General features: G+C 51.7%; 2 protein-coding genes across 4 annotated transcripts in view; both read left to right on the forward strand.

Moving 5' to 3' along the window:
- Positions 1-862: 862 nt before the first annotated feature.
- On the forward strand, positions 863-11,649 carry CYB5B (cytochrome b5 type B). 2 transcript variants are annotated; one of them, XM_085590015.1, is made up of 5 exons: positions 863-1,037; positions 6,166-6,294; positions 6,731-6,757; positions 8,028-8,059; positions 11,322-11,649. In XM_085590015.1, the coding sequence occupies exons 1-5, from the start codon at positions 888-890 to the stop codon at positions 11,344-11,346; spliced, it is 363 nt and encodes a 120-aa protein (XP_085446141.1). In that variant the 5' UTR covers positions 863-887; the 3' UTR covers positions 11,347-11,649. The 2 variants fall into 2 exon arrangements, with proteins under 2 accessions (XP_085446141.1, XP_021382584.1); XM_021526909.3 differs by lacking the exon at positions 11,322-11,649 and adding an exon at positions 8,925-9,598.
- Positions 11,650-16,590: 4,941 nt separating this feature from the next.
- NFAT5 (nuclear factor of activated T cells 5) overlaps positions 16,591-21,116 on the forward strand; it is a 49,833-nt gene continuing 45,307 nt past the window's right edge. For both annotated transcript variants that reach the window (XM_021526905.3, XM_077786403.2), the window contains exon 1: positions 16,591-16,757. In XM_021526905.3, coding sequence (XP_021382580.1) covers positions 16,685-16,757 — 73 coding nt within the window. In that variant the 5' untranslated portion in view covers positions 16,591-16,684. The remainder of the gene's footprint in view (positions 16,758-21,116) is intronic.

Below are 21,116 nucleotides of genomic sequence, written 5' to 3' on the forward strand. Positions count from 1 at the left end.
ACAAACACCAGTTCCTAAAGGGAAACCATTGGGTTTGGAGTTACTCGGGTCCCTGAGCTTCTGAACGGCCTCTGAACTGCTCAGTGCGGCTGGAGGGAGGAGAGAATTACGCAGTGCTTCTCCTCAAGCCCGAGGGTGAGTTTTGCTGTGGAGCCTGGGGGAAGACAGCACTGGGGATGTGCTGCACCGCCACCGCTCCGTTCCAGGGGCTGTGGGATCACTGCTGTCTTACATACGCGCAGGAGGGACTGCGAGGGACGGTGGAAAAGCTGGGGGCAGGCTGCCTGACGGGCACTGTGCTCTCTGGTGGCACAGGGGTAGCAGGGCGGCTTGGAGCCAGTACTGGGGAATGGGGGTGAAGGGAGCAGGGACTGATGGGCTGGGGCTGAGAGAGAGCAGGGACCGAGGAGGAGCAGGGAGTGACGGGCCCAGGACTGAGGCAGGATCAGGGACTGATGGGCTGGGGCTGAGGGGGATCAGGGGCTGAGGCGGATCAGGGACTGATGGGCTAGGACTGACTGGCTCAGGACTGATGGGCCCGGCACTGACTGGCTCAGGACTGACGCCCGGGCTGAGGGGGATCAGGGGCTGAGGAGGATCAGGGACTGACAGCCCAGAACTGACGCCCCGATCTGAGGGCTGAGGGCACCGACCCCGGTGCCGCCTCAGAGGCGACGCTCGCGCGCCGTTTCCCGCCTTCCGCCCCGGCCGCTCCCCATTGGCCCACGCCCGCCGCCGCGCCCTCCCATTGGCTGCGCCGGCAGCGCCCATCTCTAGCTCGCTCCCCATTGGTCTCCGAACGCAGGGAAGGCCGCGCGGGGCGTTGGCACCGGTACGGCGGCCGGCGCGGGCCAGGCCGCGCGTTCCGCGGAGGCGCGCCGGGCAGCATGGAGGGCGGGCGGCGCGGAGAGGCCGCGGCGGCGGCGGGGACCGGGCCCGTGTTCACCCTGGAGGAGGTGGCGAAGCGCAACTCCAGCCGCGAGGCCTGGCTGGTGATCCACGGGCGCGTGTACGACGTGACGCGGTTCCTGGAGGAGGTGAGGCCCGGCCCCGGGCTGAGGGAGCGGAGAGGCCGGGGCCGCGTGAGGCCGGGCGGGGTCGGGGCGCTGCAGCAGTCGGGATGTGGAGGCTGCAGGGACACCCCAGGGGAGAGGAGGAGGTGACAGCGGTACCGCAGCCGCCACTCCGCTGCCTGCCCCGAGGGGATCGCGCACCAGGGCTTTGCGAACAATGCCGCTTCTGCCGAACCTCCGCTTCCCTTGGCTGTGCGGACAGAAAACCCTCCAAGACTCACTACGTTTATCTTCTGGTTTTGAGAAGGTTGAGAGTGGTGTCCTAACTGCTGAGAGCTGCAAATGGAGTGGGAATAGATAGTAACAAAATTGCCCAAGGGAATGGCAGGAAGTTGTGTTAGGGGAAATTTAGGTTGGATATTAGGAAATGTTCTTCCCCCAGAGGGTGCTGGCACTGCCCAGGCTCCCCAGGGAATGGGCACAGCCCTGAGGCTGTCAGAGCTCCAGGAGAGTTTGGAAAATGCTCCCAGGGATGCCCAGGGTGGGGTTGTTGGGGGGGGGGGGTCTGTGCAGGCCCAGGAGATAAACTTGATGATCTCTGTGGGTCCTTTCCAACTCAGGATATTCTGTGATTCTGTGGTTCTATGAAAATCTCTAAGGGGTTTATCCCACCTTAAAATAACAGCAAAGACTTTGTGGCATTTGCAGGGTACAAAGGTTGGGTTGCACCAGCTCTAGAGAAGACACTTCATTGAAATGCACTTGTTCCAGCTTGTTGGCTCTGCCGATCTGAATTCAGCTCTGGTTTCCCTGCAGGCCCACGTGGTTGAAGCCGGTGTGCTGTGGGGTGGCAGAGCTGCCTGGAGAGGGTACAGCTGCATCAGGCTGGGGGGAGTCATCACCTGGCAGCTGGAGGTTGTGCCTCGCTCTGCAGCTCTCAGTATTTATTTATAAAGTTGGACACAATCTGGTTTCTTCTTTGGGTCCAGAAAATGACCAAATCACAGAATTGTCCAGGCTGGAAGATCCCACCCAGACCATTGAGTCCAACCTGTGCTCAGTCCCTGCCTTGTCCCCAGCACTGAGTGCCACATCCAGGTGTTCTTTGGATACCTTCAGGGATGGGGACTCCAAACATCCCTGGGCAGCCCCTGCCAAGGCCTGAGTCCCCTTTCCATGGGGAAATTCCTTAGGAAGAGCCAGAATGAGCTGGAGCTTGGGACAGCAGTTGCAGGCGCTGGGAATCTTGTCTTACACTTGTCTCTGTGGACACTGCAGGGAGGTTGAGACTTCACCTCAATGTTCTCTCTAACATGGGGTCTGGGATCTGCTCCCTGGGACACCTTTGTAATTATAAGTGAGCCCAGAAAAACACTTCAGTCCCTCCAGGTTTATCAGTGCCCTGAGTGTCACCTTGAGATGGTGTTTCACCCTGAGATGATATTTCACTCTGTCCTTTCCAGGCCCTTTTCCCCATTTGTGTTTCTCTGACATAAAAAGTCCTACTTGGAGGGAGAAGGAGAGCAACAAGGGCACTGTTGAGCTGTGCCAGAGTGGCTGACACAACACTGCTGTGCACACCCCTTGCTGGTGCAGGGGAGCTGGAGATCAAGGCCTGATTTATTGGCAGAAATCCTCTTTGTGTCCGTTACCCTCTGGAGTGCCGGGAGCACCGTGCAGCCGCTGGGAAGCAGGAGTGCTGGTCTGGGTGGGTGGGAGCTGCAGCTCTGGGCAGCTGGAGCTGCAGAGCGCAGGTCCTGTCGCCTGGTCACTGGAGCAGGAGCTGCTGCATGCCCTTCCTGGCCTCTGCTTGCAGATTTGGCTGGCACTGCTGAGACTGCTGGCACGGTCCGTGGGTGGGCTTGTGCAATCCTGAAGAAGTCACCGCTCAAAGGCTGAATTTGGCCTCATGATTCCTGCAAATTGCTCACTGCAGGTCAGCCAACCCAAAATCCGTGTGCTGCTGGACGTGTAGGCCAGTTTAAGTTTCCAGTTCACATTATGTGTAACAGGAGTAACAAGACATCTGTCACAGAACAAAATTGGCTGAATTGTAAGAACACGAACCAAATGCAGGAGATGTGCAGAGACAGCAGCTGACAGTTGCAGGTGTTTCTGGGAGATGCAATCTCCTGTGCTTCAGAGAGCCTGTGAGTGCCTGAAATGAAATGGGATTATTTTAAAATCTAAGAGAGCCTTAGGGTGATCTATTTTCTCCCAGATCTGGGTAACTGGACCACACCTGGATGCCTGTTATTACTGCTGGTAGCAGTGATCTAGATAAGCACATGCAGGCTGTGGCTGGAACAGGGGGGCTGTGTGCTCAGGGAGGGAGGCAGCTGTACCTCCTGCAGGTGCTCTGGGGTCTGTCAGGCTCACACTTCACCACAAGGTTATCAAAATCTGAGCTTTTAACTTAGGCACAATCTGTAAGACACTTATTTATGGTTCTGCTGGAGGGATACAGTTTATCTCCATTTTCGCATGTCACTAGGGGTGTCTGGAGATGCACATTTCTCCAGGAAGCTCTTGTGTCTGTTATCTGAGCCCACAAGCCACAGCAGCCCCCACAGCTCTGTGTCTCAGCACATGCTGCCGTTCCTGATCCCTGTGATAAGCATGAGCAGGAATCCATTTCCAGCTTCCAGGTGGAAGGAGCCTGGGTTGTGACACCACTGACCCAAATCGCTCAGCTGGTTTCAGGTACAGTTTTCTTCAAGGGAAGGAGGAGCACCAAGCATCTGAGTTTGCTCATGCTGATTTGCTCCAGCTTTGCAGAGGTGTTTTTGGAAAGCCTTTTCCCTGCCTCACAGCCAGCGCTGTGCAGGATGCGTGGATCATTCCTCCAGGTGACTGCTGGTCCTTGGTTCTGGCTTGGAGGGTGCTGGCACAGGATTATTGCACAGGAATACTCTTCCCTCTCCCAGTTTATTTCTTTAACTCTGAGCACTAGGAATGAAAGTTTCACTCCTCCTCAACCTGGTGATCTTTTCTCTTACCTGACACAGTGATCTGATTAGTCCTGGAGCTTAGTGTTGCTGCTGAGCTCGCTTTTGTCTCCAGCAGTTCTGTACCAGCAGTTCCCAGCCAGAGATTTGCAGACAGGTTCTTGGGGTTTGTGGGGAGGGGTCTCAGGCTCTCTCCCTGTGGAAGTTTGGGGTGTGCTCTCAGAGGCCTTTGCTGGGTGCCCTCAGTTCCAAGTCACTGTTACTCACTGTGTGTGCAGGAGGTCCAGTGGCACAGAGGACCCAATTTTATTGTCACCTCCCTCCTTCTGGTTTGCTTTTGGCTGTTTCTTGTCAGAAACGGACATTTTCCAGCCATTGTTTCCCCTGGAAGTAGTCTTCCTCCCCCCATAGTTTTCAACACCATTTCCATGTTTTCCTGCAGCAGCTGAGCTGCAGATTTGGGCAGTTTTGTGGCAGAGTCCACAACTTCCTGTACAAATAGTCTGGGTTTACGTTTGCTGGGCTAGGACAAGGTAGGAATTGTTTGGCTGCAGCAGTGCTGTCTGGAGGACAGAGCCCTTCAGAAATAGGAGATGCCAAAATATTTTGAAGGCCTTTTTCTTTTAGGCTTGGAGATGGCAGCGAAAGACAGATATGCACAAATAAATAATTGTGGATTTAGCAAGTGCATAGAAAGGCTTCAGAGCCAGAGACATAAAGAAGAGTGAACTTTACTGTTCTCCTCTCTTGAATTTTATCTTTCCTCTTGTCTCTTGCCTGTGGAGAGACTGGGTGTCACTGAAAGATCCACTGCATGTTCCCTGTTGCTGCAGGGTTTTGTCTATCCTTCTAGGGTGAATTATTAGGAAAAGGAGGTTGTCTGCTTAAAAGTCAGGTATTTTCCTGTCTGAAATATGAGATTTCTGGTGAGGCAACCCTAAGGAGTTATTCTAAAAGTCTTAGGTAAATGAGCAGCTTTTCAGTGGACCTTAGCTGGAAACTGGACAGTTGTTCTGAGCAATGTGAACAGACAACATGCAGCAGTCCCTGATCTGACTCCTCTGGGATTGAGTGAGCCTGAGGCTTGGTGTGGGAGAAGGGCAGCCAGAAGAACTGCATCCAGACACAGGGAATGAGCCATGGAGCCTCAGCCACCTGATAACTGCCTGTGACAAACTGTGTCCCCCTACTTGCCCTTTGTGGCTCCTGAGAAAGCTCTGTGTTGGTTTAGTGACATACATGGACAATAAAGGGCTTTATTCCAAATAAAGAGCTGTGATATGAGGATTGCCTGCAGCAACTGAGGGGGCTGGTTTGTGTCCATCCTCTGTTTGGTACGAGGTGGGATGGCCTGGAGGGAATATCCAGACTTTTGGCATCAAAAGCAGACAAACTGAAGCAAGAGGAGGGGTGACAACTGCTCTGTATCTGAGGGAAGGAGAAGCATATGACAGAGAGAATCAGGTGTGTTGGTCCTTTGATCTGAAATGTAGCCCAACATCTCTTCTTCAATTCAGGGCTGGTTGCCTGAAGCCCTGGAAAAACTGGGTTAGTCCCTGTGAGTGCCCTGGGATGTGTGACCACTTTAGTGGTGTAAGTGGATTAGCTGGTGGTTCACACTCAGGCTGTAAAGGGACTGTCCTTTGCTAGGAGTGTGGTTAGTGCTTTCCGTTGCCAGGCTGTTCCTGCAATTGTGACATTGACAGTGGACAGAGCCCAGCCCACCAGAGACAACAGAACCACACCCAGGTTTGTGCCATTCATCCCATCTGAGAGGCAGCTGTGACCAGCTGCCACCCACAGCAGTGGGGGTCCCTGTCACTGTGGAGCTCCCTGGGGATTTGGCTGTTGTAGCTCTGGATCTCTGAAATCAGTGTATGATATTAAACAGTAGAATTTTTGCGGTATTTCTGGATTTCCTCCTCCCATATCACTGGTGGTTGCACACAGGATCGAGTTCAGTATTGCACATCTGTGTGCAGAGTCAGCCAGACATCATTTTTAGCACCTGAAGAAGTAGAATATCCTTTCCTCCAGTGGTGCCTGTGAATTCCTGAGGAGAGGTTGGACAATTGAGCCTCTGTCAGATGTTATTGATGGTGTTGGCTGAGGCATCCAGCAGTGCGGGCTGGGAGGAAGGCTGATGACATCCTCAGTGCCTTTCTGCATCCAGCCTTTGGCTCACCTGGACTCTTCTCTTCCAGCACCCAGGTGGAGAAGAGGTGTTGCTTGAACAAGCTGGCCGAGATGCCACTGAGAGCTTTGAAGATGTGGGGCATTCCACAGATGCCAGGGAAATGCTGAAGCAGTACTACATTGGAGAGGTCCACCCGGTGAGTGCCTCGTGTAACCCCCAGGCAAAGACACCAAGGTGTGTCTTGTGAAATAAGTAGCTGAGGGGCTCAGGCAGTCCCTGTGTTGTCCAGGGTTTCTGCTGGGGAAACTGAACTAAATTAGTCTTCTCCTTCCACCATTTGGAACAGATTTCTCACTTCATTTAAATTGGGGCACTTAAGCTGAATTCATGGGTTCTCTCTGTAGCTGGTGGAAGCATAATGCACGTTTGCCTTGTAATTCTGAGCTCAGGCGGGTGAGGTTTCCCAGGGGCACAATCACCTTTCTGCCTGCCTTTGGGTGCCCAAGGAAGGACTTCTTTGAAAACTGAGCCCAGGCAATTACCTTTGTACAGAACAATTCCCTCATAAAAGCTGCAGCCTTCCTTTGAAGTCAGCATTCTTACCTCTTTCTTCTTCTTTTTCCGCCTGACAGAGCGATCGTGAAAAGGAAGGTTCTAAGGTAAGCTCTGAGCGTTTCAGTTTTCTGTTTTATTTAATGTCACGTCTTTTGGAGGTTTTTCCCCCCCCTTTTTTCCTGTGGAGCTTGTGGCTTTATGTTTACGCACACTACACATGAATAATTTTCCCAAGCAAATTCTATCTTTGTTTTTGTTCTGAACCTCAGTGGGTACCTCAGTGTGAAATTGGAAGTGAGTTTTTGTGCCCTTTCTCTGCTGGCAGCAGCAACGTTTTTTCCACACCTTGAGCCACAGGCCATTTTTTTGCATTTCTGGCTGTGTCCTGACCACAGAACTGGTTTCCTTGTTGTTCCCTCTGAGCCAGGAGACAGCAACAGGGGCCGGCTGGCAAACAGGAATTCTCTGTTAACTGCCTCAGGGATCAGTGGTGTTGCTTAACACTCAGGTACTCCTGGACTAGAACAGGGCAGAGTGTTGCAAAAATGCCTTTGGAAGGGATGGGGAGAGGGAAAGGCAATAAATAGAATCCCAGCTGGGAGGTAAACATGTGCCTTGCAGCTGGCTGGATTGGGAGGCCTGGACAGGGCACAGCTCTGCCTTCAACAAGGCTTCAGGAGATGTTCCTCTGAGCAGGACCACTTGCAGAGCAGCAGGAATTCAGAAGGGGACTGTCAGCAGGGAAATCAAGGAAAACTCAGGCTGGTAAAGCCTATGCTTAGATATGACATGGAGATGTGTGATTATGTACATATGCACCTTAAAATTTATTGTTTGATTTAACTCTGATTCATAAACAGAATCACATGCTGAAAATGTGCACAGAGATCGGTGATGGTCAGAGTAGCTTCCTTGGATCTGAGTTAAATACTTTATTCAAGTATTTTTCTCTTCTGATCAGTAAGTCCAGCACATTGTGCACAGCTGGAGGCTCTCTCCAGAGCACATAATCTGTTTTAAAAGGAGGTTCCAGTTTAATTTAAAGATGGAACAAGAGAGAGAATCAGTAATGTACAAGTAAATAGGGGGGAAACACAAAACCACCCCAAAACTGTGGTGTAATAAGCAGGGCCTTATTTTGAGAGTGGTGCAAGTTCCAGCATGAAGTTGGAGACTGGGTGGGACCAATTGGATTGATGGAAAGAACATGAAGATGACAGCAAACACCCCCAAAGCCATCCACACTGGTGACAGGGGGTGTTTGGGAGAGCGTTATTTTCCCTCTGTATTTGTAATCACACGTTCAGGCTTGTCTTATTAGCACATATTTAATGTTCCTTTGTTCTTCTGCTAACTCACTCTTTCCTCCTCCAGAATCCAAGTAGGACATCCTCAGGCCAAACAAGGTATAGTATCTCCTGAAAATGAGAGTGAGAAATGGAGGGGTTGGGACACTGTTCGTAGAGCTGCACATGAACTCCAAAGGGCAGGAAAATCCCTGGGGATGTACTGCAGTGTCCTGGCAAGCAGAAACTCCAAAGTGCCAGGGTGTGCACCTCCCTTGCTGGATGTGAGCCCGGCTCTGCTCTGTGCTGGGCAGAACCAGCATCCCAGTGTTTGGAATTCTCTGCCCCGTGTGCTGGTGTTGCATCCCTGTCACCACAGGGGTTGTTTGGGTGTTCGCTGTGGGCCGAGGGGTGGCATAACACAGTGATGGGTGGGTTTTTGGGGAATTTTACCATGATCAGCCCAGTCTAGTTGAAAATCCTTAAAACCAGCTCAGGACCCTGGTCTCCTGCAGCTGGTGCAGGAGGTTTTGTTCAGGAGGCTGTTGAGGGTGAGGCTGTGGCCTCTGGAGTCTGAGCAAGGCAGATCTACTGGGGCACAGCTGTAGCGTCGCCATCCTTGAGTCAACACTGTTGTTTGTACAACACAAATTACAGCCTGACTTATTTAAGGAAAATAAAACCAAACCAACAACAAACCCCCCACACTGGTCTCTGGGTGTGCCAAGCTGGAAACTTCAGCCATCCAGCTGCAATTTTATAAGGCACGAGGCTGCTCTTGGGCCTCTCGTGGGGCTGGCAGAGCCTGTGCATGGGGACAGTGGGGTCTGCCCCAGCTGTGGCCATGGTTAGGGGGACAACCTGTGGCGTTCCCTGGATGTGTAACAAGGGATGAATATTGGGAATGCATTATTAACTAGGTGTTTCCTTCTGGTTTCTGTGGTGTGTACGCTTTAGTTTGTTGTTTCTTTTTCTCTCCCCGTAGTTTCTGGTCGACATGGCTGATCCCCATCGTCGGAGCACTGGTCTTAGGTTTAATGTGTCGCTATTACATGATGGATGGGAAAAGCTCGTGAGCTGGCCTTGCTGGGGCCTCAGACAGCCTGAAAAGAGAAAGAGAGAGAGTGTGTGTGTGCAACACGTGGAGTTCTGCTGCCCTTAGCCTTCCTGCCTTGCTTTTAGCTCTGAGTCTGTCAAGTGATGTTGATATCCATGGGACCAAGCTAATTCCAAACTCTATCCTAACTCTGGGACCCACAGATCCGTTGTTTCCTCTTGCAGTGGCAGGGAAAGAGGAACTTCCAGTATTCCCTGACACTGGTGTGGTGTCCCTCATGCTCTCTCTCTCTCACTCTCTCTTGCTCTCTGACATAACCCCCAGACAACCTTTTCTCTCAATGCCTTTGCGTTAAGCCAGACACCATGAAAGAGCTGCCCTGGGCCTGTGGCTCTGCCTCAGCCCTTCACACAGTCGGGAATCATCTGCCAGTTGTCTCCAGCTCTTGCCAGAAAAGATGTCCAGAGCTTTGGTTCTGCAAGAACATTCCCAGAGCGTGCAGGCAACACTAATTGGAACGGCAGGGAGTTGTTGGTTTGGCCACCTCTTTCTGTACATGTCTGTTTTTAACGGTTAAACAAATACATGGATTTTAAAAGTGATTCTGTTCATTTTGTACTTGTCCCTGTGGAAGGTATATCCTCTGAACAACTTATATTGAATCCTGGTTGGTTTGGGTGATTTTGTGCTGTGCGTGGCAGAGCCAGTGGGAACTGGCATGTGGCTTCTGGAAATGCAGATTCTTCTTTCTCCCTGAGGTCATGATCTGACACATGTATGGGAAACTAAACTCATTCTTACGTACTGTGAATGGGCACCAGATGGGGGAAACAATTAAATCTGGTCTCTTCTCCCAAAATGAAAAGGGAAAAGAAATGCATTTGGGATTTGTGGATAATGCTGGTTTTGTCTGTGAATAGAGGAGAATATTTCCCTCTTGCCCTGTTTTTGTGTGTTGTGCAGTCGGCCTTGAAGTGCAGACAGTGCACAGTTGCTTCTTGTGCTGAGGCAGGAACCTTTCCAGCTCTTCAGCACACTGATCTGGGGCTTTGGGATCTGCTAGATGAAGGGGTGTCCTGGTGCCCACTGCCCTTTGGCAGGGCTGTGCCACCGACACTGGCTCCCAATCCAGACCTCCAGCCCCGCTGATCATCCCCTGGGATTGCAGCAAAAAGGGCAGTGATAACCAGGGGTCCTGCTGTGAAAACCTCCCATGGGTTGTTGGGGTTCTTCTCTCTACCACAAAACTATTGTGTCCTCCAGAAGGTTGTATAGAAGAAATTCTTGGATGTAGAATTACACTCTGTTTTTTAAAACTGAAGGCCAGGGAACTTGGAGTAAGAGCACTGCCAGGGCTTCACATGTAACACAAAATTGAACTCAGTTTGGGGAAGTTTAGAGTGGGTTCCCTATTAGGGAATGGTTTTGAAGTTGGAAGGCACATGTTGGCAAAAGGAACACCCTGCTGAGCTGAGGTTGTTCAGGGCAGTGCAAGATTCCACAAAGGTCAGCTGGTTTTGATCCAGGAGCACCAGGCTCACCTGAGGAACGGGGCAGGTGTGATGCTGGAAACACCTGTTTTCTCCATAGGCAGCACTTTTACCTGGATTTTGACTTCTTTTTAATACTGTTTTCTTGGCACTGTCTACGTTCAGTTGCATTTTGGTTGCTGTAAAGAACTTCTTGCCATCACTGACCCTTGCTATCAGCTCTTGATCCTCCGTTATTGGGGAAGTTGCCTGTCGATTCCCATATGTTACAGAACCTTTTCTTCCTCTTAATGGATTAATTGCCCAAGGGAGACTCTCAGTCTTGTTCTAAGGCTTCTTGGAGCTGGTAAGTAAGATCCTTGTCCAGTGCCTTGTGGAACCCCAAGTGGCCTCTATCTGCACATATGCCAGCTCCTCAAAGACCTCAGGGTACCTGAGATGCATTTGCAGAGGGCACATCAAAGTCTTCTCCCTTCTCCATTAGTGACAAGGGGCAGCGTGTCTGGGATGGAGGTGGCTGGAGTGAGCCCAGTGCTTCCTGGGTTCCCTCTGCTGTGGTAGTGAAACCACACCAGCCTCTTCTGGCTGGCTCAAGGATGGGTCCCACAGGTGTGAACGGCTCAGGCAGCAAGGGAGGCATTAACAAAGCTTATTTACTCACTTTGTGTAAGGATTAAAACAGGCAGTTGTCAAGCTCTGTCCCCATGCTGAACCCGCACAGCCCGTGTTTGCTGCCAGGTCTCTGCACAATGCCGGGACAAAGCTGTCTCAGCTTTCACCCCACAGAAACCTCTGAGGGTGGAATTCAATCTGGGCTGTGCTCTGCTTCCTTCAGGTGCTGCGGAGGAGAGGTTGAGTGAGGAACTGGAAATACGAGCACGGAGGCAGCTCCTGTGGTTAATGTGAGCGTGGCAGCGCTGCCTGGGAGTGCAGTGCCGGCCTTTTCTGCCTCTGCACCACCCCGAGTTCCTCGATGACGCAGAATGTAGCTGTTAATTGGGCTGATGGTTTATGGAGGAGGGGTGGGAGGGTGTTCCTGGGGGGAGTTGGTACATGTTCCATGATGCAGGCACCCACAAAATGCCATTTCTTGTACCTGGAGATTGCCTGGCAGGAGGTGCCAGGCTGTGTGTTTGCTGTGTTCAATAAAGGTGTACAACAAACAGGTGCAGGATCTTGTCTTCCCCCAGGATGGGTACCCTGGAGTGTGTAACCCCCATGTTACAGGGCTCAAATATCCAGTGTTGGTGAGCTATGGCAGACAAGGGATTTGCCTTCCTGTTGGTACAGGAAAAACCTTGGCAGAAGCTGGTGCTGAGCCTGTGCCAAGGATGATTTGCAGCATGTGTGGCCGAGCGACCTGATGGTCCCTGTGGGTGTTGGGGAAGCAGCAGTCTGGGGCTAAGCTGCACAAGCAGCTCCTGAGTCCAGACAATATTCCATGCTGTCATTACAGTGGGAATTTTAAAAATCGCAGCAGGGCAGCTCCCTACATCACCCTGATAATCCAAATCACCTCTTTGGAAGCGCCATGAGCACGTGGTAGAGCAGCCATGGGCATGGGTTTTGTCTGGAAGAACCTGCATGGTTTGTGACTGCCCTGTGGTCCCAGGACTCCCAGGATCCCATGTCCATGAGAAGAGTGTGTAGGAGAGTTGTTTTCAATGGAAAGATAGCACGGAGACCATAGATTTTGTATCCTGTTTGCAAGTCTGCTTATAAAAGGGTGTAACATCCCACTCCCGTGGCTGTCAGCAGAATCAGGCTTTTAAAATTTGCCTAATTATGGATCTCACTGTACTATAAGCTGCCTCAGGGCAGCAGTACCTGGTTAGAGCCTCAGAGGAGGGAGCCAGAGGTCAGCAAGGTGCTGGCTGGGGAAAAGGGCATGGGAAATCAATGGGAACATCTGCTTTGGTCCTGGATTTTAGCTGAGATAATGTAGGGGAAAAGGACATGAACTGAGTGGGAAGTGCAAGTTTTGGGGAGGAAGGTTGGGCTTTGTGTTCTTGGCAAGCACTGTCTCATGTAAACTTTATTTATCTTTGATCTAGAGGAATCAGATCCAAAAATCAGAGAAATAAACAGAAGATTTCAGAACTATTTTTAAATCTGCTTCCAAGCACTGCAGGGTCAGTACTATGCATGGTCCTGCTCCTCTGAGCACTGAGGAAGATTTGCAGGGTGTGTGAGACAGAGATGGTAAAATTCAGGGGCCATGGGTCTCAGAAGAGTCCTGACACAGCCAACTTGTGTTTGCACATGACAGCTCCCACTCTGGGACAGGGAGGCTGTGGTGGCTTAAATGGATTAAATGGAAAGACCGCATTAATGGGACTTACGTGTCCCCTCTGTTTTTAAAACCCTCACAAACTAGGAACATTTTCAGGACACCAGCAAATCCCGTGAACCTAAAGCTGGACCTTGCCCAGCGTCAGCCCCGCAGCCAAGTGTCCTGTTCCTTGTCACCAGCATGGGGACAGAGTGGGACAGTGTCTCCTGCCAGCAGTAACTGCCCTGCACAACCCCGGCGGCCCCGGTGCCTCCATCACGAGGGTGAAGCCAACGCCAATGTCACACGCGGGTGTCACACGCTGGTGTCACCCGTGCCGTGTTGTCTCTCCTCCAGGGACACCACTAACAGAAATTACTATAAAACAGGTTTCCTGCCAGCCTCGGCAGCTCTAATGAGTCAGGAAGTCATAAGTAATCTGGGAATAGGGGAACTGTTGACAGAGCCTAATTATTTTCTGACAGTCTTTCTAACACCGCTAGAAAATAAAACACCTACGTAGGCTCCGGAATCGCAGACGGGGTTAGTGATATTCTGCAGGCACCTGCTAATTTGTCCCCACGATCCCGGTTTAGGCTCCTTCCCCCTCACACCTGCTGCTCTCCGGCTGCTTCTGCAGGAAGAGGAACTTTATAATAAAGAGAGAAAATACCTCAATGACACAGAACCACTGCAGCCTCCTCCCACGGCTTTTCCATATTTTAGGGCCCACAAGAGGAGTTTTATGGCTCTGACTGGATCCTGGGAAACCTTGTACATGTGCTTTATTGACCTGCCTTGGTGTGGTTATTCCCCCCAGTTCTGCTGCTCTGTGTTGCACCATGGACTGACTAATCATTTATTTAGTCCTTTAAAATTCTAATTGCCCAGGACTGTTTGGTCCTTCCCTCCCAAAAAAATTAGTAATTCTTTCTCCAAATTTGGCCTTTGTCCATAGCCTCCTAGTCTTGGAATGCTGGGAATGGCAGGGCCTCTCCTTTCCAGCCGTTACCAGGACAGTGCATTGGAAATTCCCCCAGGCTGGGTGAGCACAGGTGGGATTGCACAGCCGGGCTGCTCCTGCCTCGCTCCAGGGAGCACATGGACTCCTTTTTTCTCTGCTTTTCCCCATTCTGTGTTGTTATTTGTGTTGTCCCAGCTCTGCCCTTCCCAGGACTCTGCAAAGCTCTTCACAGCCAAACACTCTCCAGTAGCTGTCGTGGAGCTGCTGCTGCTGGGCCAGCAGCGCTCAGGCTTTTGGCTCTGTCCTTTCAGTGCCCAGCCATGAATGCCTGTGCCTCCCAAAGGCACCTCTCCATCCTGAATTGCTCCATCCCTGAGCTCTCTGTCTCTCAGAGGGCTTCTCTGCCACTTCCCTTTCAGGACTAAGATCTGTTTTCCTTCCCCACCACAGCCCATCTGGTGGTGGCACCTTCTCCAAGAGCCTCTGTCTTCCTCATCACTCAGACAGAAGGCGAGTATAGCACAGTCTTACATGGTTTTCCCTTGGTGCTTCCCAAACAATTCAGTTTTGTAGTGCCTGCATAGCAGTAGCTCTCCCTCCCTTGCAAGGCAGGGCAATCCCTGCCCAGCACAGGTGAATCCCCCTTTCCCCTGAAGTTGTCCGGTTTGAGATTGCCAAAGGGGAACCTTTCCTTTCAGCTATCCCGAATATGCCTGCACCAAGAGAGCTGGAGAGCAACCTCGGAGTGCCAGGACAAGGGGAAATGGCTTCCCACTGCCAGAGGGGATATTGGGATAGAAATTCTTATTCTGCCAGGGATACTGGGAAGGAATTCTTCCCTGTGAGAGTTGTGAGGCCATGGCACAGGTTGCCCAGGGGAGGTGTGGCTGCCCAATTCCTGGACATTTTGCTGAGGGACTAAGTGATCACAGCAAGCCCTTTTAGAAGACTTCTAACTAGGGAGGACACTCGTGCCTGATTTGAACAACGCATGGATAAGCTGTGCTGAGCACCCTGAAACAGCAGCAGAACTGCAGGTGTGCCATGACCGAGTATTCCTGGGGACCAGGACGGCTGGCTGCATCCTGGCTGTCACTGCCCAGGGAAGGGTCTTGCAGACTTCCATGGCTCACTGGTGTGTGCCAGCTGGTCACCAGCTGTGATGGCTGATTGCCAGGGATGAAATCCATAGATGTACTGCAGTCCTGTGCCCTTCTGCCACGTCACAAATGAAGGCAGGTGGAGGAGATGAAAAGCCAGACAGCTCCAGGAATTAAAGCAGCTTGTCTGGGATGAAAGAGAAACCGACTTCAAATGCCACCAACCAACCACGCACCGTGCAGCTGCCACTGCTCTGCCAGGGCTGTGAGACACAGACACCACGTGTGTCCCACCCTGACACCATGGGCACTGCCTGGCGCCCTGCAGGCATGGGATGGAGAGAACAGGGTAACGTGGCATACCGGTGCTGCAAGGAACAACTCAGTGGTGCCACAAGCATGGGACAGTGGTCGAGTGCTTGGTGGGGACACCAGTGTGGCCATCCCACAGTGACCGACTGACCAGCGGGGCGTGGGGCTCAAGGGTCCCTCGCTGGCTCTTGGGCTGCAGCGAGCGCATGGAAGCTCCTGAGGGTTTTTAGAGGGAGATTTCGCTGGGATCGGAGGGCAGACTGGCAAGGAGCTGGCAGCAGGAGGGACGGGAGCCAACCTTTTGGTGTCCCAGGGAAACTGGACCCTGTGCGGCGCCGGAGGCACGCGGCAGCTGTTCACAGCTCCTTCCGCCTCCATTTTTCACAGCTTAAGCACTCGCCTGGCACCTCCATCCATTCACACGCAGCCCTTCTTATTTTCCCATCCTTTCCCCACTTTCCAAGCAGATTTTGGACACTTCGGAAAATTAATTGTATGTCTGTGCGAGACACCTTTCCACACCTCCTCCCCTGTCTTACACCTTTCAGGAAAAGGGACTCCCGAACTCCCTCTAAAGAACTCAGTGCTCGTGTTCTCCTGACTCCCCCACATGTGGGGCACTTGTGTCTTAAGGCAGCTGCCATCCGTGTCAATGGTAACGCACTGTTGAGACTGCTTTTGCATTCCCATGTTATTCGGAAATAGCTGTTTTTTGGGACGATACCCGCCAGTGGGTCTGGCGGCTCTGCCGTGCGGGTTTCCATGGCAGAGCCCTGCGGGTGGATGGAGCTGTGGGGCACCACAGCCGCCCCTCATCTCTGGGGTGTCATCACGGCCCCCAGCACCGGGCGGGGCCGCTCGGGCACAGCCCCCTGAGGCACAGCCCCGGCCGCGGGACCCGGGGACAGCCGCTGCCGCCGCCTCCCCCTGAGGGCTCCCGAGCGACCGTCCCGGCGGGACCTCCACCCTGCTGCCCTCACGGCGGGGCGCTCCCCAGAGTGAGCCTCACGCGGGGGGCTCCCCTCAGAGTGCATCCTGGGCTGCCCTTGAAGGGCCCTCGCGGGCTCCCGGACCCGGGGGCTCCCCGAGGAGCTCCCCTCACGCCGCTGCCCTCAGGGCAGGGTCCCCGCGGGCTCCATCGCGCCCCCCTCCCTTCCAGACCCTTCCCCCGCACCCCCCCGCGCGCACGCGCGGCCGTCCCGCCCCCGCCGGTCCCCCCGTCCTCCCTCGCGCACGCGCAGAGCGGCCGCGCCGCCGCCGCCGTTCCCCGCCGGCCCCTCCCGTGCCCCGCGCAGGCGCAGCGGGCTCGGAGCGGCGTCGGGCGCGCTCCGCTGCACACCGGCCCTGCGAGCGCCGCCCGCTCCCGCAGCCCCGGCCCGACCGCCCGCCCGCCCCGCCGCCCGCGGCCCGCCGTGCGCCCCGCGCGCTCCCCCGGCCCGTGCCTCCGCTCCGCTCCGCCTCGCGGCGGAGGCAGCCGCGCCCCCCCCAACCCCGGCCCGGCCCCCCCTCCTCCCGCCGCCCCCTCGCCCCCGCCGGGCCGCGGAGCTGCGATGCCCTCGGACTTCATCTCTCTGCTCAGCGCCGACCTCGACCTCGAGTCCCCCAAGTCGCTCTACTCCAAGGGTGAGTGACCGCGCCGCGCCGTGCTGCGGGGGGGCAGCGCCGGTACCGTCGGGCCCGCGCCCCGGGCCGCCCGGGCCCCGCGGGGCATCGCCCGCCCGCCGCGCCCGCCGCGCCCGCCCGGGATGCGCGTCCCGAGGGGCCCCGGGGCCGCGCGGGGCCGCCCCGGCTCCCCCGGCCGCATTCCTGGCCCGGCCGCGGCCGCCGCAAGAATGTGTCCCGACAGGTTCCGGCGGCGGGGCCGGCGGCGGGGGGCTGCGGCCCGCCCGGGGTCCCGGCCGGCTCCCTCCCGGCCGCTCCCGGTCCGGCGCTGCTCTCCTCTCCGGGACGGACACGCTCCGGCCTGGAGCGGGACCTGACCCTCCGGATGGGGACCCCAGAGCGGCTCACGAAAGTCTCCCGGGGCCGCGGTTCAGTGGAACGGGAAGGCTCGGATGTTTGGGGCGGAATGCCCCGGTTTGGGCTGAAAACGGGCGCAGAGCCCGGGGAGCGGAGCCGGTTCTGGGTCCCGGTGCCGGGAGCTCGGAGCATCTCCGGGCGTTATCCCCGTGCACCGGGCTAAAGCAGCATTGTCCGTGGGGAGTTGGACCCGGAGGGGATGGAGTGGCTTTAAAAGTAAATTAGATTAACTTCTGTTTTCCTAATGCCGAATTTGAGCTCTCACAAGTGCACGTGAACATGGTTAAGTTCATCAGGACAAGTATTACTACTAGAGAGTTTTTAAGTATTTTTTTCGTGTCTAAAAGACTTGAAAGCCACTACTATTAATTTGTGATACTAGAATTAGTAGTTTACTAGTAGTTTGTTGCACACACCTGCCCACAGTACTGCTGGTTAGGGGAGCAATTTTGGGGCCGTATGATGAAATAAATGGAAAACTCTCTTATTACCCTGAAGTGAAGGTTTAAACCAGTTTAATGTTATTACAGCATTAACATGGTTAACAGTAAAGATTTAATTTTTTTAGGACTATAATATGGACATTAACTTTGAATTGCGTGTTGGTAAGAGATGAAGGTATAAGAAATAAAAAGTATAATGAAATAAAAACTTTAATGAATTAAAGTACGTATTGGAAGATCTCAAACTGCTCAGAGTAATTGTCTCTCTCTTTAAAGTTATCACTGGTAGCTTGTAAGTTTTTTTAGGATGTTACTAGAGGGGCTCAAGGCTCTCTGTTTACCCAGGACAAGGTGTTCCAGTTGGTTTCAGTCCTTGTACCAGCAGTAGGAAGAGTATCTTGGAACATATTAATTAAATTATAAATACAGGTGATAAGCCCCATTGAAGTTATGATTTTTCCTCTTGGAAATGTGGGAAGTGTGCAGTGTTAGTTTGTAACACATTGAAAATAAAAGTCACAACATTACTTCAAGGACTTGTTAATTGAGGAGAACTTTTGAACTGCCCAACCTTACTGTGAATTCTCTTTTATTTTTATTTGTATTTAATGGAATGGTTGAGTGTTTCAGGTTGGAAGAGAGTCTCAAACTGATTAATCAAGAGTGTATTTTTCTTCCGGTGCATAGATGTGGGTTCAGAGCTGGAAGAGGTCGAGGGAAGGATGTTGTGGTCACAGTGAGCTGCTCGATCCAAGCAAGACGCCATGGCAGAGGTCTATAACGCACAGAAGGGTTATAAAGAGGTTAAAGCAAGTTTTGCTTTTCATGTTTTGTCACCACAAAAGATCAAGGAGATGAGAAGTTGGAATGCAATTTAACTTTAGAACCAATGAATATATTTCTTGAGAATGAATAGCAAAGTGACTGTGAGTATGGTTTTAGCTGAAATTTCGGAAAAGGTGTTACTGGTTCTCTGACTGATGAGAACACGCTCCAGTGTGCTTTTTTTTTTTTTCTTAGATAGATACAGATAAGTTTATCCCGTGGACAAGTGCTCTGGCTCAGGGTACAAGTACAACTGATGAGATAAAGGGAAAGGTCTGAACACAGTGAGAGAACCACAAATATGCATTTATGATGAGGGTGTGTTAGAGCGAGTAGTTTCTTCTAACTGCTCTGCTTTTAGCAGCGCAGCCGCCCCGCGGGTGGAATCCAACCCCAGGTTGAACTGGGGCCAGTCCCTCTCCTCTCAGTGGCATTCCTGTGCTCCGGGTGCTTGTGGCCAGGGATCCTGGTCTTGGGAACCATCGCTGTGGGCGCTGGGGAGCACTGAGCTTCTGGGGGAAGCTCAGGCTGGGGTGGTCTGCGGAGCTGCGGGGCTTTCTGACAGAGAAAATTTGGTTTGGTGGAGTTCAAGTGGCAGAGTCCACATGCACCTATTAAAAAAAAAAAAGGAAAGTTACGTTTGGAAGCCCAGTGACTGAAGTTTTTAGCAGTGTGATTTTTTTTTCCTGGTGTATTTTCTCCCCTTCTCTGGACAAACTGACTTATGTCATCAGCCTGTCCCCCCCTCCATGTGTTAAAAGTTTTGGTTTGCACTGCCATCTCAGTTAAGAATTTTGTGAAAAAAAAAAGAAAAAAAATTAAACAGAACTCTAAAAGCTGCCACACCTCAGGTGAGTGTGAGTGGGTAATATAAACTCACCCCGCAGTGAGAGTCGATAACGTAAACTGCTCTGATAACTTGTTCGAGTAATTTCTTTTCATTTATGTGTATCTTGGGACGTGAGTATTTTCTTGGAGTGTCTCAATACTTTATGTTCCAGTTTTTGCCCCTGTAGGTGTGTTTCCACGAGCAGCTCCAGCCCCAGTGAATTCCCACATGCCCAGTTCAGGCAGCTGTGTGCTCCTCTTTTCCTTGTGGCTCTGCTCACACCAACTCTGACGTGGCCTCAGTGAGCTGGACTGGGGAGCTGATCATGTTAAAATTAACTCAGCTTCTCCCTTATTCTTCCCAAAGAAAAAGGGGAGGAGAAATCTTGATTTTTAATGGGGTGAGTGTCCTGTGTTTGTGTGGGTCTTCATGAATGGCTTGTGCTGACTCAAGGAAGGGACATGTGGAAACTGGCCTTGGGGAAAGGTGGGACTAGTTCTTTCAGCAGCTCATATTGGCTTAAAATGATAGTGAAACTGTACCGAACTTGCAAGCCTCTGCAATGGGATCTCTAAATCTTTCATATATTTGTTGTAGCTGTTAAAAGTGAAAGAAATGGGAGGTGTGGATTCCAAGGCCTGTTACAGGAGCTCATCCCACAGACCCTGAGGAGCTGGCTTGTATGAAGGACTAAAACCAGTTTTTTAATGTATAATCAATATTAAATAATGTATAATCAATTAAGAAATGCTATGTAACAATTGCAGAAGGATGACATCTCCTGCTAAGAAGTTAATAGAGATACAAAAAAAAATGCATCACTTCATGCTGAAAATATTTAGGCTGTAGTATGTTACTTTCCCATCTTTACATAACACACTGTCCCTTTTGGAATAAACCAACCCAAATGTGCATACAGATTAGTAATGTAGTAGAAAAATCACTGGAGCATAAAACCTAAAACCTCGAGGCTGGTTGTCCTGTGGTTGAATATCATCTGCAGCATTCAGATAGAGCAAAGTTGGCTCTTCATTGGCAGCAGGCAGAGGTGAAAACCTGTAATTAAAGCAGTTCATCAGATGTCAGGGACCAAATCTGATTAAACATGGGATTAATTTAGCTAATAAATCCATTTTGAGTTTCCCAATAATGTGTGTGTACTAATAAAATGACATTGTTGCACTGTAGCACAAGTGCAGTTAGAAGTTTTTATTCAAGTCCTGCATTTTGCTTCCCATAATGGAGTGACTGTAAAACGGAGAGACTTCCTGGAATTTGGTAGCAACAAGAAGTGTTAGTATTCTGATAAATAGCTCTTTTGCCCTAAAAACGTCATATTACCAAAACTCAAACGTTCTTCATGCGTAAATGTGAGCTGACTGTAATCCACTTGTGTTTGCTGGGAATTGGGATACAAAATGTGGAGTTTGGCGATTTTTCTTTTTCCTTACCAGAACTCTTTTCTTCCTGTGATCCCAGGGATAATTCTAGTAAGACAGTGACTAAATTATCAAAGAGGGTTGGAAAAGATGCTTTATAAAAATAGCGTAGAATTTTAGAACTAGTACTATCAGGTTTTAGGAATAGAAATCAGACTGGCTTCTTTTTGTAGCAATTTTTATCCTCTTTTTGTAGCTGGTAGAAGGTGCCACGATGGATGCACCGTGCTGAGCGTTCCATGAGGGATGAATCCCTACATCCACCTCTTGCACCTCTACCAGAATGCCTCCAAAACATTCTGAATTAACCAAAATGAATTAAACTGAAGTTCTTTAACTTGTGTGTCAGCCTCGTAAATGTCCTTTCCTCCTTGGAATCTTCCTCCTTTATTGGCTTTCAAAACAAAACTCTGGAATGTGTTGCTGC

This window comes from Lonchura striata, chromosome 11, assembly GCF_050655825.1.
Source record: "Lonchura striata isolate lonStrDom1 chromosome 11, ASM5065582v1, whole genome shotgun sequence".
NCBI classification, from domain to species: Eukaryota; Metazoa; Chordata; class Aves; order Passeriformes; family Estrildidae; genus Lonchura; species Lonchura striata.